This window comes from Helianthus annuus, chromosome 3 (assembly GCF_002127325.2).
Source record: "Helianthus annuus cultivar XRQ/B chromosome 3, HanXRQr2.0-SUNRISE, whole genome shotgun sequence".
Taxonomy (NCBI): Eukaryota; Viridiplantae; Streptophyta; class Magnoliopsida; order Asterales; family Asteraceae; genus Helianthus; species Helianthus annuus.
This window is the reverse complement of record NC_035435.2, coordinates 172355475-172369705: the sequence shown is the minus strand read 5'-3', so window position 1 is coordinate 172369705 and position 14231 is coordinate 172355475. Positions and strand designations below refer to the sequence as shown.

At 35.0% G+C, this 14231-nt stretch overlaps 2 protein-coding genes across 2 annotated transcripts; one reads left to right on the top strand and one right to left on the bottom strand.

Annotated features, from left to right (window-relative positions):
• Window positions 1–280: 280 nt before the first annotated feature.
• LOC110930888 (casein kinase 1-like protein 10) lies at window positions 281–10217 on the top strand. The gene is made up of 14 exons (XM_022174280.2): window positions 281–947; window positions 1063–1103; window positions 2969–3038; window positions 3134–3282; window positions 3358–3453; window positions 3564–3634; window positions 3934–3995; window positions 5389–5452; window positions 5550–5634; window positions 6195–6321; window positions 6909–6988; window positions 7065–7125; window positions 8203–8342; window positions 9555–10217. Exons 1-14 carry the CDS (start codon window positions 872–874, stop codon window positions 9834–9836), a joined length of 1404 nt encoding a protein of 467 aa, XP_022029972.1. The 5' UTR covers window positions 281–871; the 3' UTR covers window positions 9837–10217.
• A 1175-nt stretch (window positions 10218–11392) lies between these two features.
• On the bottom strand, window positions 11393–12015 carry LOC110930889 (VQ motif-containing protein 22-like). Its single transcript, XM_022174281.2, has one exon. It carries the CDS (start codon window positions 12007–12009, stop codon window positions 11473–11475), a length of 537 nt encoding a protein of 178 aa, XP_022029973.1. The 5' UTR covers window positions 12010–12015; the 3' UTR covers window positions 11393–11472.
• Window positions 12016–14231: the final 2216 nt, after the last annotated feature.

The following is a 14231-nucleotide window of genomic DNA, read 5'->3' as shown; positions in this document are numbered from 1 at the left end:
CTTACCTCCATCCTCTTTGCCTCATCCTCACACCCGATCTACGTAACACTTACGTGGCGAGTCATCCTCTATCAACCATACCTTCCTGCCTAATAAAATATCAAGAGCCAAAAACAATAATTTTAACAAAAGTTATGCATCTCCCAAATAATCAACCTTATTATAAGCCCACAAGATAAATATCACTTTCCAATGATTTTACACAGCAATATACAAACAATACTTATACAACTAATATTAATATTATTATTAATTAATTTATTAATATTAATAATGTGAAGAAGCAAGCAAAATGTGGTAACAAAATCAAGAACCCCCTGTCCAAATCATTCTTATCCCTACTTGCAACAATAACATTTCCCCTCAAAATCCGTCATCATCTGCTTCACTTCTTTCAGATCCTAACTAATGGATTCTCAAACCCCTTTTATTTCTTCTTCTTCTTCTTCTTCTTCTTCTTAGATTATTCCTCTTACTCCTTCTGTTTCCCACAAATCTCACCTTTTTCCCTTCAATTCTCCATCAATTAATAACTTTAATTGTCTTTTTCAGGAGTTTTCATTGATTGATTCGAAAAAATAGTATCTTCTTCTGTTTTTTCGATGGTTTAGGTTCTAGGGTTTTTTTATTTTTATTTTTTTTTATTTTTATTGATCTATTGTCACCGACAGATTTTGTTACTGAGGTTTATAAGTTGTTGCATTACTAGATTTTGTTTAAGTTTAGTTGTAAAAAGCATAAATCTTTGTATAGATTTTGGTGCATTTTGATGGATCTGAGTGTATTTTGGGGATCTTAGGGTTTGTGAAGTGAAATTTGTTGATTGTCTGACTAGGGTTTGTTTGTTTGATTGGGGATTTGGGATTTCATAATGGATCATGTGATTGGTGGGAAGTTTAAGCTTGGTAGGAAGATTGGTAGTGGATCTTTTGGAGAGCTTTATTTGGGTATTTTGTTATCTTTTTTATAGCATGCATTTATGGCTATGTTCTTGGTTTTTTTTTTTTTTTTTTTTTTTTTTTTTTTGGGATTTGTGATTGATTTGTTGTTTTTTTTTTACAGGAGTAAATCTTCAAAGTAAAGAAGAAGTTGCTGTTAAGTTGGTATGTATACGATTACGTTACGGACCGTGTTACTCTTGTTTACTCTGCAATCTACATGTTACAGTTTGTTTATGTTGTTTGATGTGATTTTGGAGTATTTTTTCATTCATCTTAGAGTGCTGGGTAGTTTTTTATTTTTTTTTTATTTTTTTTAGAGTAAATTACGAGAATCGTCCTTTATATATGTCACTTATTGCAAACTGTGTGCTTTGTCTTCAATAATTACAGAAAATGCACTCGATGTTTGCAAACTTTGCAAGTTATGTCCTTTAGCCCTAACTCAGTTAATTTTTGTGGTTAAATATGACCAAATAGACTCCACATGAGGGTATTTTTGTGGTTAAATCTGACCAAATGGACCGTACATGAGAGTAAAATGACTAAAATACCCTCATGTGGGGTCCATTTGGTCAGATTTAACCACAAAAAATTGACTGAGTTAGGGTTAAAGGACATAACTTGCAAAGGTTTGTAAACATCGGGTATGTTTTCTGTAATTATTGAAGATAAAGGACACATTTTGCAATAAGTGGCATACATAAAGGACCATTTTTGTAATTTACTCTTTTTTTTATTACTGCTACAAGTTTTGTTCTTAGCCATAGCAGACTTAGGATGAGTCATAGTATGTTTGTTCGATTCGGCATTCACCGTTTCCGAAATCTTATACAAGAAAATCCGAAACTTTATTTAAGTTATTGAGGAATGAGGATGATAAATTGGCATCTTAATGACATAAGCTACAAACAATAAACTAAATGAATAAAAGAACACTTGGTGTTCTGATAGATTTATTTTAAAAGTCGCTATCGATATACCAAAGAATTAGCAACTAGCAATAGAATTTGTGGCTTAATTGAACCAAACTTAAAGCGAAATTCACATCTATTTAGTTGTAAATGTAAAGCTTAAGTTAAATACATTAATAACTAAAATACAAAAATTATGTGTTTTCATTCAACTGCATATTCTTAACTTAAAAGTGATTTTGTTTTACAGTAGTAGGTGTGTCCCTGTAAACGAACCGAACGTTCATGAACTGTTCATGAACTTGTTCGGCGGGAAGTTCGTTTATTTAATAAATGAACGAACACGAACAAAATTTGTTCGTTTAATTAAATGAACGAACATGAACACACCTTGTGTTCATTCATTTATGTTCGTGAACATTCTTTTATGTTCGTGAACATTCTTTTATGTTCGTGAACGTTCGTTTATTTACGTTCGTTTATGTTCGTTTAAATTTTAATAAATACATAAATAGTTATAGAGTGCGGTTAACATACATTAGGCCTTATCGTACTTCACGTACGCGAGTATAGTAACATACATTAGGCCTTATCGTACTTCACGTTCCATTTATAACGTGCGTTATTTCGTCGCGTACGTTTTGTAGGATAAGCCGTAATATACATTATACTTTCTCAATAGTTATATTTATATAAATATTAGGTTTTTTCTAACTACTTGTATAAATATAACTAATTAGTATATGAACAGTGCACATATTTAGATGTGTTTTCGGATGAAATATAATATATTAGACTTGTTTCTTCAATCATGTTAATTTATGTTTATTCAAATATGTTCAGTTAATTTTTTTATGTTCGTTTATGTTCGTGAACTATTCGTTTAGGCTTTAAACGAACGAACATAAACGAACACGAACATCCCCGATTTCTTAATGAACGAACACGAACAAAAAAATGTGTTCGATCATATGTTCGTGTTCGTGTTTGGTTAAAGTTAAATGAACGAACGCGAACATGCCTATGTTCGTGTTCGTTCGGTTCGTTTACAGTAGTAGGTGTGTGTGTTTATCGTTTTCTTTTTTACGTGTGGCTCAAACTGTTTCCGTTTTGCAGGAATCTGTTAAAACCAAGCACCCGCAGCTTCACTATGAGGCCAAGTTGTACATGCTACTGCAAGGAGGAAGTGAGTTTTTTTTTTTTTTTTTTTTTTTTTTGTGTGTGTATATATATATATAATGTCAAGAAACGTATCTCACACTTGTTTATCATATAACACAGCTGGTGTTCCCCACCTTAAATGGATTGGAGTTGAAGGAGAATACAATGCTATGGTTATTGATCTACTCGGACCAAGTTTAGAAGATTTGTTTAATTACTGTAACCGGAAATTCACTTTAAAAACAGTTTTAATGCTTGCCGATCAGTTGGTAAGTATCCCATCTCGTGTAACGAGATTAATAGAGCACATGGAATCAGCACTTTAAAAACATTTTTTTATGCAGATAAATAGAGTCGAATATATGCATTCACGAGGTTTCCTTCACCGTGATATAAAGCCAGATAACTTTTTGATGGGCTTAGGCCGAAAGGCAAATCAGGTACTCTCTTTTGTACGAACTCGGTTGCGCTTCTAACGAGTTTATATACGTTTTTCTGTTTGAGATTCTGACCATCAACGTTTTTCTATGTTTGCTTTTATTTACAACAGGTTTACATTATAGATTACGGTCTTGCCAAAAAGTATAGGGATCTCCAGACGCATAAGCATATACCATACAGGTATTGGATCTATGCAGTTAATGCGGTAAAATATCGGATATCGGTAAAGGACCGATATTTGAAATATAGGTCATCTCGGTGGGATATTGGTAATTTTAATATAATGCAGAATTTATATATATAGCAATTTAACACCAATAATTTTATTAAGGGACCGATATATCACCGATATATCACCGATATTAACTGCATAGTATTGGATTTGATTATACAAAAACTTAAGTGGAAATTATATTATTTTTGCAATTTGCTTGCTGTTAGCATCACAACTGATGTATACTGTCTAATTTTTATTTTAGGGAAAATAAAAATCTCACTGGTACCGCTCGTTATGCCAGTGTTAATACGCACCTTGGAGTTGGTAAGTGATCTTGCTCATTTCAGTCATTCAGTGTGTTGGAATTATTCAGTGATAATATAATTACCATAGTCACAGTAAACGCTCAACCTCTTGCGTACCACATACCAGATCGCTCGTACCAGATCGCGGTACAAAATTGTACCGGTTGGCGGTCGCTGATGGTACGCGATTGATGAACGAATTAAACCGTTGTCATCAAATTCGTGTGCCTGATTGGCGATTTCGGTGATTGGGATCGGCTAAAAACACGTACCGCCTTAGTTGTTAATAGCGAGCATAGTGGCCGCTATAGCGAATAGCGTAGCGCTCATGTGTCGCTATATAGTTGGTAGCAACAAATAGCGGGAGAGTGATTTTTTTTATTTTCTTTTATTTTTTTTTTGGTAAAATATACATATAAAATATTTCTAAAATTTTCTTCTAGTGTATCGCTAAATGTGAAATAGCGTCTGCTATTTCATCGCTATCGCTACGTGGCGTATAGGTAGCATGTCGCTATCGTCCGCTATTCGCTATTGACAACTAAACTATGCGTACCGCAATCTCAACAGCCTTTTCACACTGTTTTTGAACGGTGCCTTTTGCACACTTGCACTATATACTCGCTTACACAACCTTCTAAGTTCTAGCATACAAAATTTATTTTAAAATGAAATCTTGTGAAAAAAATATCTATTTTAAACTCTTGTGTATATGATACGATGTACTAGACTATATGGTACACCGTACCACGTACCGAACTGGCATTCCAAATGAACCTACCCTCCCTCGTACCCAATTTTAGGAATGCACCAACCGCGTACGGCGTACCTGTTTTCGTTCCGCTTACCGGAACGTACTGCGATCCGTCGACTATGATAATTACCCCCACAAGCTCATCTTATTTGTAACTTATCTTTTTTTCTTTTTGGATTAAACAAGAATAAACTATCCTTCTGGAAACACCCTCATTGTTTTGAGCTATGTTGTCAAAGACGCAAGGCGCAGGCGAGGCGCATCGGCCTCGGCCGGAGCCTAGGCGCAAGCGGCAAGGCGCAAAAAAAGCGTGGGCTTTTTTAAGAAAAGCGCGCATAGAGAAAAAAATATAAAAAATATGTTATGCTTTGAAAATAAATATGTTATGCTTTAAGAAAAGGCAAAAATGAGTTTCTGAGCTGGAATTTGGTTGAACTCGTGCGTGCCCGCACGTCCTGCGGACACGAATGCAGCTCCGAGAACCCGGGCCCGCGTGAGGCAGTTTTTGCACGCACTCGGTTTCGTTTTTTTTGTGCGTTACCTTTTGTTTTCTGCTTATGCGCTGCGCCTCAGCACCGATTTTTTCAAAAAAAAAAACATTTTTGAGCATGATCATTGCTTTTAGCATTCCACTGATATTTTGTATCGTCAATTGCAGAGCAAAGCAGAAGGGATGATCTGGAATCTCTTGGTTACGTGCTCATGTATTTTTTGAGAGGAAGGTTGAATATATCTCAGTTTTATATATATGTTCACTCGTCTTTTTTTCTTTTGGCGTTTTCGTTCGGACTCTGTTCTTATTTTTATGTCTGGTTGTAGCCTTCCTTGGCAGGGGCTGAAAGCCGGCACTAAGAAGCAAAAATATGATAAAATTAGTGAGAAGAAGATGCTTACTCCAATAGAGGTATTCTCAAGATTATACGTATTTAAGTAGTTTTTTGTTATGATTAAGTGACATTTTATATATTATTTTAGAGTAAAATGTGTCATTTTCGTCCCTGAGGTTTGGTTAGTTTTGCGACTTTCGTCCAAAGGTTTGTTTTTCTGCATCCGGATCCAAAAGGTTTGAAATCTTGCTATTTTCATCCGGCTCGTTAACTCCATCCATTTTCTCCGTTAAGTCAGGGGTATTTTCGTCTTTTTTGCTAACTTAAAGGGCAATTCGGTCTTTTTCGCTTTATGTAAAAAGACCGAATACCCCTGAAAAAGGCTGAATTGGCCTTTAAGTTAACAAAAAAGATGGAAATACCCTTGACTTAACGAAGAAAAAATGGTTGAAGTTAACGAGCAGGATGAAAATGGCAAGATTTCAAACCTTTGGATCCTGATGCAGAAAAACAAACCTTTGGACGAAAGTCGCTAAACTGGCCAAACCTTAGGGACGAAAAGGGCATTTTACTTTGTATTTTTAATAATAATAATGTAGTTTATAACGAAACGACTTCTTAATGTCAAAATCTACAGGTGCTATGCAAGTCTTATCCAACAGAATTCATATCATATTTTCATTATTGTCGATCATTGCGGTTTGATGACAAGCCAGATTATTCATACTTGAAAAGGCTTTTCCGGGATTTATTCATTCGAGAAGGTAAATTCTATGTTACTTTTTCCCTTTCATGTGGAGGAAAAAAAGGATGTTTTAGAGCAGTGGCGAAGCTTGAAAATTTCCACCACCGAACCTAAAAATTCTATATAAGTAATTTTTTTTTATAAAATCGGGGGGGGGGGGGGGGGGGGGCGAAAACGTATATACCTAAAATTTCTACACGAAAGTACATACATAACACTACTGAGCGAAACGTTCGGGGGGTCGGGCGCCCCTCCCGGCCCCTTGAAAGCTACGCCCTTGTTTTAGAGCGTAACACAAGGATGTTTTAGAGCAGTGGCGAAGCTTGAAAATTTCCACCCGAGGGTCGGAAGTCACCGAACCTAAAAATTCTATTTAAGTATTTTTTTTTTTTTTTTTATAAAATCCCGGAGAGGGGGGGGGGGTCGAAAACGTATATACCTAAAAATTTCTACACGAAAGTACATACATAACACTACTGAGCGAAAAGTTCGGGGGTCGGGCGCCCCTCCCGGCCCCTTGAAAGCTACGCCCTTGTTTTAGAGCGTATACTCTTTTTTGTTCTCATCATATTAATGATGTATTATGTCAATTATTTTCTATTTCAGGGTATCAGTTTGACTATGTTTTTGACTGGACTATATTGAAGTATCCTCAAATTGGTTCGGGTTCCAGTTCTAGAGGACGGGTAAGTATTTCTTTTATTTTTATTCCTTTATTATTTTTTTTAAAAGATTTGCTTATAAGCCTCTATTACAAATCAGACGGTTGGAAAATTACCACTGACTCCCGGGCCTTCAGCAGAAAGAGCGGAAAAAACCCCAGGTTTGTTTTGTTTAGTACGCGTTCTGTTTTTGTGTGTGTATATATATGTATGAATGTATGTATAAAACTATACCATGTTAAAATGGTTAACTGTATGCTTTGTTTAATGCATGGAATGTGGAGTACACTGTTGTTAATAGCGAGCATAGCACCGCTATAGCGTTTAGCGTGGCGATGCGGCAATAGGTCGCAATCTGATTTTGGCGCCTCCAAAGCATATGATAATAGCCAGAATATAGTTTTTTTTTGTTTATCATAAAATATACCTATAAAGTAGGGGTGAGCAGAAAACCAAAAAAAAAAAAAAAAAACCGAAAATTGCTGAACCAAAATTTACGGGTCGGTTACAGTTTTGCATGTTATAAAAAACCGAACCAAACCGAATGACTTAAAAAATCATTTTTTTAAAATATTTTATACATTGATTTAAGAATTATTATTTTTGTTCTTGAATGTTAAGAACATTAACATGTTTAATTATTTTTGAAATGATTTATCCATTGCCTACAAGAAATAATAAAATCTGACGTAAAACTTAAAGTCTTAAAATTATTTTCAAAGTATTATGGAAGAAAATGTCTTTCATTAGTAAAAACTTTAGAGAAACATAAAAATAGATTAGATGGTTAGGTTTATGTGAAGAATATTATAAAAAAGGTTAAATATAGTAACTTAATTTTAAACATCCAAAAAAGATTCTTAAATCTTGGTTTATACTTTTTTAATTTTGAATCTTACGTAATTTTATTCTAAAAACCGAACCGAACCGTCCGTTGCTAAAACCGAAAAACCCGAAATCGAAAACCGAACCGAGCCGTGCACACCTCTACTATAAAGTAGCGGGATTTAGATTTTTTTTTCTATTAATATACATATAAAATATTTCTAAAATTTTCTTCTAGTGTATCGCTGAACATAAGTAGTGCCCGCTATTTCATCGCCATCGTCCGCTATTTGCTATTAAAAACTATGTTGGAGTATTATAAGATACTGGCGCATATGCGTTTACTGAATTTTGACATAATTTGATCAAGTAAAAAGGTTAGTGACAGTTTATATATCTTGTATATGTTTTAGTGAGACCAGAGGCTCGAGATAGATTCTCAGGTACAGTCGAGGCATTAGCTAGGCGTACCGGTTTGCATGGTGATCACTCAAGACACAGATCTTCAGAACACGCAACTCCATCCAAAGAAATGGCGAGTAAAGATCATCTGGTAAAATAGATAGAATTCATTTATATATAATTATGCTTTTTTTTTCCGGTTACATACTTGAAGAAATGGATCTATGAAATGGATTTATTCATGTTTTTTTTTTTTTTTTTTTTTTTTTTTTTTTTTTTTTTTTTTTTGTCAATCGTTTTGCTAAGAGATGGCAAGATAAGTGGGTTAGGTGTGTTAGGTAACAGGTCACTCTTTAGTGCGGGGTAGAAATAAGCCTGGTTGATTCGCAAACACTCTATTTTTACAATTAAGTTATGAATTATTTATGATTACAAAAACAATATTATTACAATAGTAATTTAAGGGTTGTGTACTGTCGTGTTTGGTTATAGGTAGGGGTGCAAATGAGCCGAGCCAATCCCGAGCTCCAGCTAGATTAACTTATGAGGACTCGAGCTCGAGCTCGATTAACTTATGAGAGCTCTCGGCTCGGTTCGAGCTTTTTTTTCAAAGCTCGAGCTCGGCTCGATGGTAGCTTCTCTAGCTGGGGCCTGGCTCCTTTATAATCTGTTAATTAATATATTAAATAAAAATAAGAGTAAATTACGTTTTTGGCCCCTGTGGTTATATCACTTTTACTATATTAGCCCAAAATAAGAATTTTTAACACATCTGCCCCTATGGTCTCTATAACTAACCATTTTGGCCCCTAAGTCTAACCATTTTGGCCCTATGGTCTCTATAACTAACCATTTTGGCCCCCATGATCTCTAGACTTAGGGGCCAAAATGGTTAGTTATAGAGACCATGAGGGCAGATATGTTAAAAAATCTTATTTTGGGCTAATATAGTAAAAGTGATATAACCACAGGGGCCAAAAACGTAATTTACTCTAAAAATAATATAAATAATAGACTCGTTAGGTTCGCGAGTCCGATAAACGAAGCTCGGGCTTGAGCTCGTTTACTTAACAACCTTATTTTTAGGTTTGGGCTCAGCTCGTGTACTAGTCAACTTTAAATAAGGGGTGACCGCTATTAAATATTAATAAAAAGTAAAAACTAATATTACACTAAGGCTCGACGAGCCTGGCGAGCTTCACATGCGAGACTCGAGCCTGAGCTCGATAAATAAACGAGCTTCATTTTAGGCTTGAAAAGGCTCGGCTTGTTTCGAGCTTTTTCTCGAGCCAATGTCGAGTAGCTCGCTAGCCACTCAGCTTTTTCTTAGATGCATAATATTTTCTTATGTTTGTATATTCAGCACGGTGACTCAGATAAAGCACGCATCACACGAACCGGAAGTACTTCAAAACGAGCATTGATGTCAAGCAGCAGACCAAGCTCATCTGGTGAGCCCAACGAGAGCAGGTCAAACCGGCTCGGTTCAGGCAGCGGTCGCATATCAACCACTCAACGTCTCCACTCCCAACCTGGGTTCGAGTCCAAGTCATCATCTTTCACACGCGCTGTACCCTCATCAAGAGGTGGCCGTGACGATGCCCTTAGAAGCTTTGAACTTCTTACTATTGGCAAAAGGAAATAAAACTCCGGTTTTTGTTGGGGGGCCCGGTTGAATACCCGTCTATCGTTAAACAATTTACGCCACGTTTTCTTTTTAAAAGATTCGTCGTTGATCTTTAAGAAAGAAACAGAGACTGTATCTCACTTTCGGGTGGATGTTCATATGCTGTCGAAATGTTAATGTTGAAGAATCGTTGAAACTTGATCGTGTTTTTTATTTTCTTCCGTGTTTAAATGTGTAATCGAAATGCAATCATCTCCGGACCGCTTGTATCTTATGGTACAAATGTATTTGTACTTTTAATGTTCTAGTTTAAGGCTCATGTAGTCATGTTCTATATACATTCTGTAACAGAATTTTTCGCCCAAGATACTGTATTATGAAAACTGAATGTTTCTCCTTTGGTTGATGCCTTGTGAATGTTGTGGTACGCGTTGAGACGCGACGTTTGTTGTAAGCTCAACGTATCTCATGTTCATGCCTTGTGAATGTTGTGGTACGCGTTGAGGTAAATGTCTGACCAATTCAGATCAGAGGTTTTAACCAACCATTCAGACTCTGTATAATTCTTAGGGACTGTTTGTTTACCTCTTAACGAGGCTCTTAAGGGTTCAGACCTCTTACTGGTTCAACATTTAATGGTTCAGACTGTTTGTTTCACGAGCAGATGTCTGAATGGTTCAGACATTTGCCTCTGAATGGTTAAGATTTATACAGAGTCTGAATGGTTAAGACCTCTAATCTGAATTGGTCAGACATTTGCCTCTGAATGGTTAAGCATTATACAGGCTCTTTTAATGGTTCAGAGCTCTTACAGGTTCAACACTTAATGGTTCAGACCTCTTACTAGTTCAACATTTAACAACAGCCCCTTAATCATTCAGAGGCAAATGTCTGAACCATTCGGATATTTGCTTGCGAAACAAACAGTCTGAACCATTAAGTGCTGAATCAGTAAAATGTCTGAACCATTAAAAGGTAAACAAACAGCTCCTAAATAGAGTAAAATGCACGGATAGTCCCTGCGGTTTGGTGAAATTTCACCTTTAGTCTCCAACTTTTCAAAATTACACTTTTAGTCCTTGTGGTTTGACAAGTTGTTACTCGGATAGTCCCCAAAGCAGATGGAGGTTAGTTTTTCTGGTTAAGTGGGTGTGAAATGACAAGGACTATCCGAGTAACAACTTGTCAAACCACATGGACTATCCGAGTAACAACTTTTCAAACCACAGGGACTATCCGAGTAACCTTCATCCACTTTAGGGACTATCCGAGTAACAACTTGTCAAACCACAGGGACTAAGAGTGTAATTCTGAAAATTTAGGGACTAAAGGTGAAATTTCACCAAACCACAAGGACTATCCGTGCATTTTACTCTCCTAATTAATAATACTTTATAAGAATTTACTTGATCTTCAAGACAAGAAAATCATATGCAAAAACTCCATAACCATAACAGGATTATATACATAGATTTAAAGGTAAAAAACCTCCTTACAACTATAAAATACAAAAAAAAAAAAAAAAAAAAAAAAAAAAAAAAAAAAAAAAAAAAACCTATTATGCTTTTCCATTATTTTTTTTTTAATCTTTCATGAAGCTTGAGAATATGCAAGTTGTCTTCTTAGCTTCTTGTCACAATTAGATCCTCAGGCTTTAAACAAACCCATGCTGATGATCACCACCACCACCGCCGTTATCCGCCACAACCGTGTAGTAATGCTGCTGCTGCGGTTGCCGGAACTCCATATTGTACCCACCCGCGACAGCCGGTATATTCATTGATCCCATCCCATAATAATTCAAACCAGATGAATTATTATTGTTACTATTATTATAACTACTCAAAGGCTGGCGTGGCGCAACCGCAGCCGGAGCCGCCATATATTCACTAGAACCACCACCACCACCACCACAAAAGTTTCCACCAGTAAACTGCTGCACCATGGCACGAAAATTAGTGGTGTCGGTATTAAGTAAGGTGGTTGGAGTCCTCCGCGACGCTCTGGTCCTGCGTCGCGGATTATTGGGCCGTGCTACACGGCCCAACTGACTAGAGACGCTACTCGTCGCCGTGGTGGTGACGGTAGTAGCGTCCGTGACCTCACCGGGCCACCTGACCGCACCAGGCTGTGGTGGCCCGGTGAGGTTGTTTTGGTACATATGGAGCCACTCATTGTTGGTGTTAGCCATGGTTGTTCAACTAAGTTTTGAAGAATAGAAATTGGTATAAATAATAATCGAAAAGTTGGTCAACGGTCAATGGTGGGCCTATGTAAAAATGACTCGTGACGGGCACGTGCTGAGTTGATGGCGGGAAAGGAGCCGTAAGTTAGGCATATTGGGTTGGTTCTTGGAAGCAACCTTAAAAATCAACTATTGTTGTCTTCACACGTGGATTGAGTGTTCATATTTTTTAAGTGGCTTTAGTACCAAATTTAGCTTTATTATATTAACTAGGTTATAACCCCGTGTATTACACGAGTTGAATAAATAAATTTTATATACTAAATAATAAAACAATATATCTTTAAAAACCTCATTTATTGTACGGGTTGAATAAATATCATTTTATTTATTAAATAATAAAAAGTTATATCTATAAGAACAATATTGTACGGGTTGAATAAATATAATTTTATATAAAAGTAATAATTAATTCAAATAAATAATATTATAAATGAAAAGAAGATTAAACTAAATAATAATTATTTATAAGATATTAAACTAAATAATATTTAGTAGAATGGTTATCTATAACTAATTAGAAGAGATTAAACTAAAATAATAATGATCTATAAGAGATGCCCTAATATGATGACAAGTGTCCCCAAAGTGGTTTCTTTTATTATATAGTAAAGATATATTATATTATATTATATTATATTATATTATATTATATTATATTATATTATATTATATTATATTATATTATATTATATTATATTATATTATATTATATTATATTATATTATATTATATTATATTATATTATATTATATTATATTATATTATATTATATTATATTATATTATATTATATTATATTATATTATATTATATTATATTATATTATATTATATTATATTATAGATAATTATTAATTAAATTTGAATTTATATGTTTATCTCTAATTATATTAATTAATATTATACTATATTATATTATATTTTGTGTATAAAAAATTAATATGTAATATTATTATTAAAGGTGAGGAGGCATCAGAGAGTGACACGTGTATAAAAAGATTTTTAATATATTATATTATTATTAAAAGTGAGGAGGCACCAGAGAGTGATACATGTATAAGAAGATTTTTGTTTATTGGTATAGCAAGATATACTTGATTTATAGATTTTTTGCTTTGGTTAAAGATAATGTTACATATTTTTATATTGTTAGTGATTGGTAATTCAACTCTAATTTACCTAAAAGGCAATTGGTGACCGTCAACTAACCAACTTTAGATGGGTTTGTGGAGTGGTGGTTACAATTAACTATAATATTTTAGTCTAAAAAATTTGTGTATTGCTTAAATCTTAATTAAGATAACCTCCAATGGCCGTTTTTAGGGGTTGTTTCGATCGTTTTTTTTTAATCATTGTGAGAGTATATTTTAGGGCCGGTATTTTTTTGAATAACAAATTTGGATCACTAAAGTATCATCGTGGCACTAACGAACCACCCGATAATATCTATCTCTACTAGGCTATAATGTCTATATACAAATTCAGGAGAAAATTCAATAAATCTGATAAAAACCCCTTGTGAGAATCAAAACCTAGACCTAATGGTTTCTAAGTCTTATCTCACCTTAAAATACCACAAGGCTATAACGCCATAGGCAGAACTAACTTGGGGTGGGCCCTCATGTCCTTTTAGAAAGGGCATTTTAGTCATTTCATACCCACTTAACACCAAAAACTAACTTCCATCCGCTTCAGGGACTATCCGAGAGCGAATTTGCAATACTTAGAGACTATAGCTATAATTGAAAAAACGTAGGGACTATAGGTGAAATCTTGGCAAACCACATGGACTATCCGGACACTTTTCTCTCTTTTTTTTTTGCGTGTGAAAAATGAGTATTTTTTAATGCGGTAGTTTAATAGACAAACTTTTAGATGTTTTCAAGTTTCAAGGCTCATTCGGGTTATTACGTCTTTAAGATATGTAATACGTACATATAATACGAAAATACAAGATTTTAAAGGTTTACTAGGTGTGTTAAGTACTAAGGCTGGAGGATGTGGTTGGAGCCCCTAGGGGCTTTATCATGTCACGTAAGCGCCACCTAGTATCCCCTCAGCCATGGGGCTTTATCACGCCCGTCTTTAACTTGCATGGTGTTGATGGAACCTCCTATTAAAAAAAAAAAAGATTTCAATGGGTGAAATGACATGGGCCCCACCTGAT

Excerpts from the sequence above, each read along its gene's own strand:
- LOC110930889 (XM_022174281.2), bottom strand. The coding sequence starts at position 12,009 with ATGGCTAACACCAACAATGAGTGGCTCCATATGTACCAAAACAACCTC.
- LOC110930888 (XM_022174280.2), top strand. The coding sequence starts at position 872 with ATGGATCATGTGATTGGTGGGAAGTTTAAGCTTGGTAGGAAGATTGGT. Across the intron at positions 3,283-3,357 it reads TAATGCTTGCCGATCAGTTG|ATAAATAGAGTCGAATATAT; the intron begins GTAAGTATCCCA and ends TTTTTTATGCAG. Across the intron at positions 6,322-6,908 it reads GGATTTATTCATTCGAGAAG|GGTATCAGTTTGACTATGTT; the intron begins GTAAATTCTATG and ends TTTCTATTTCAG.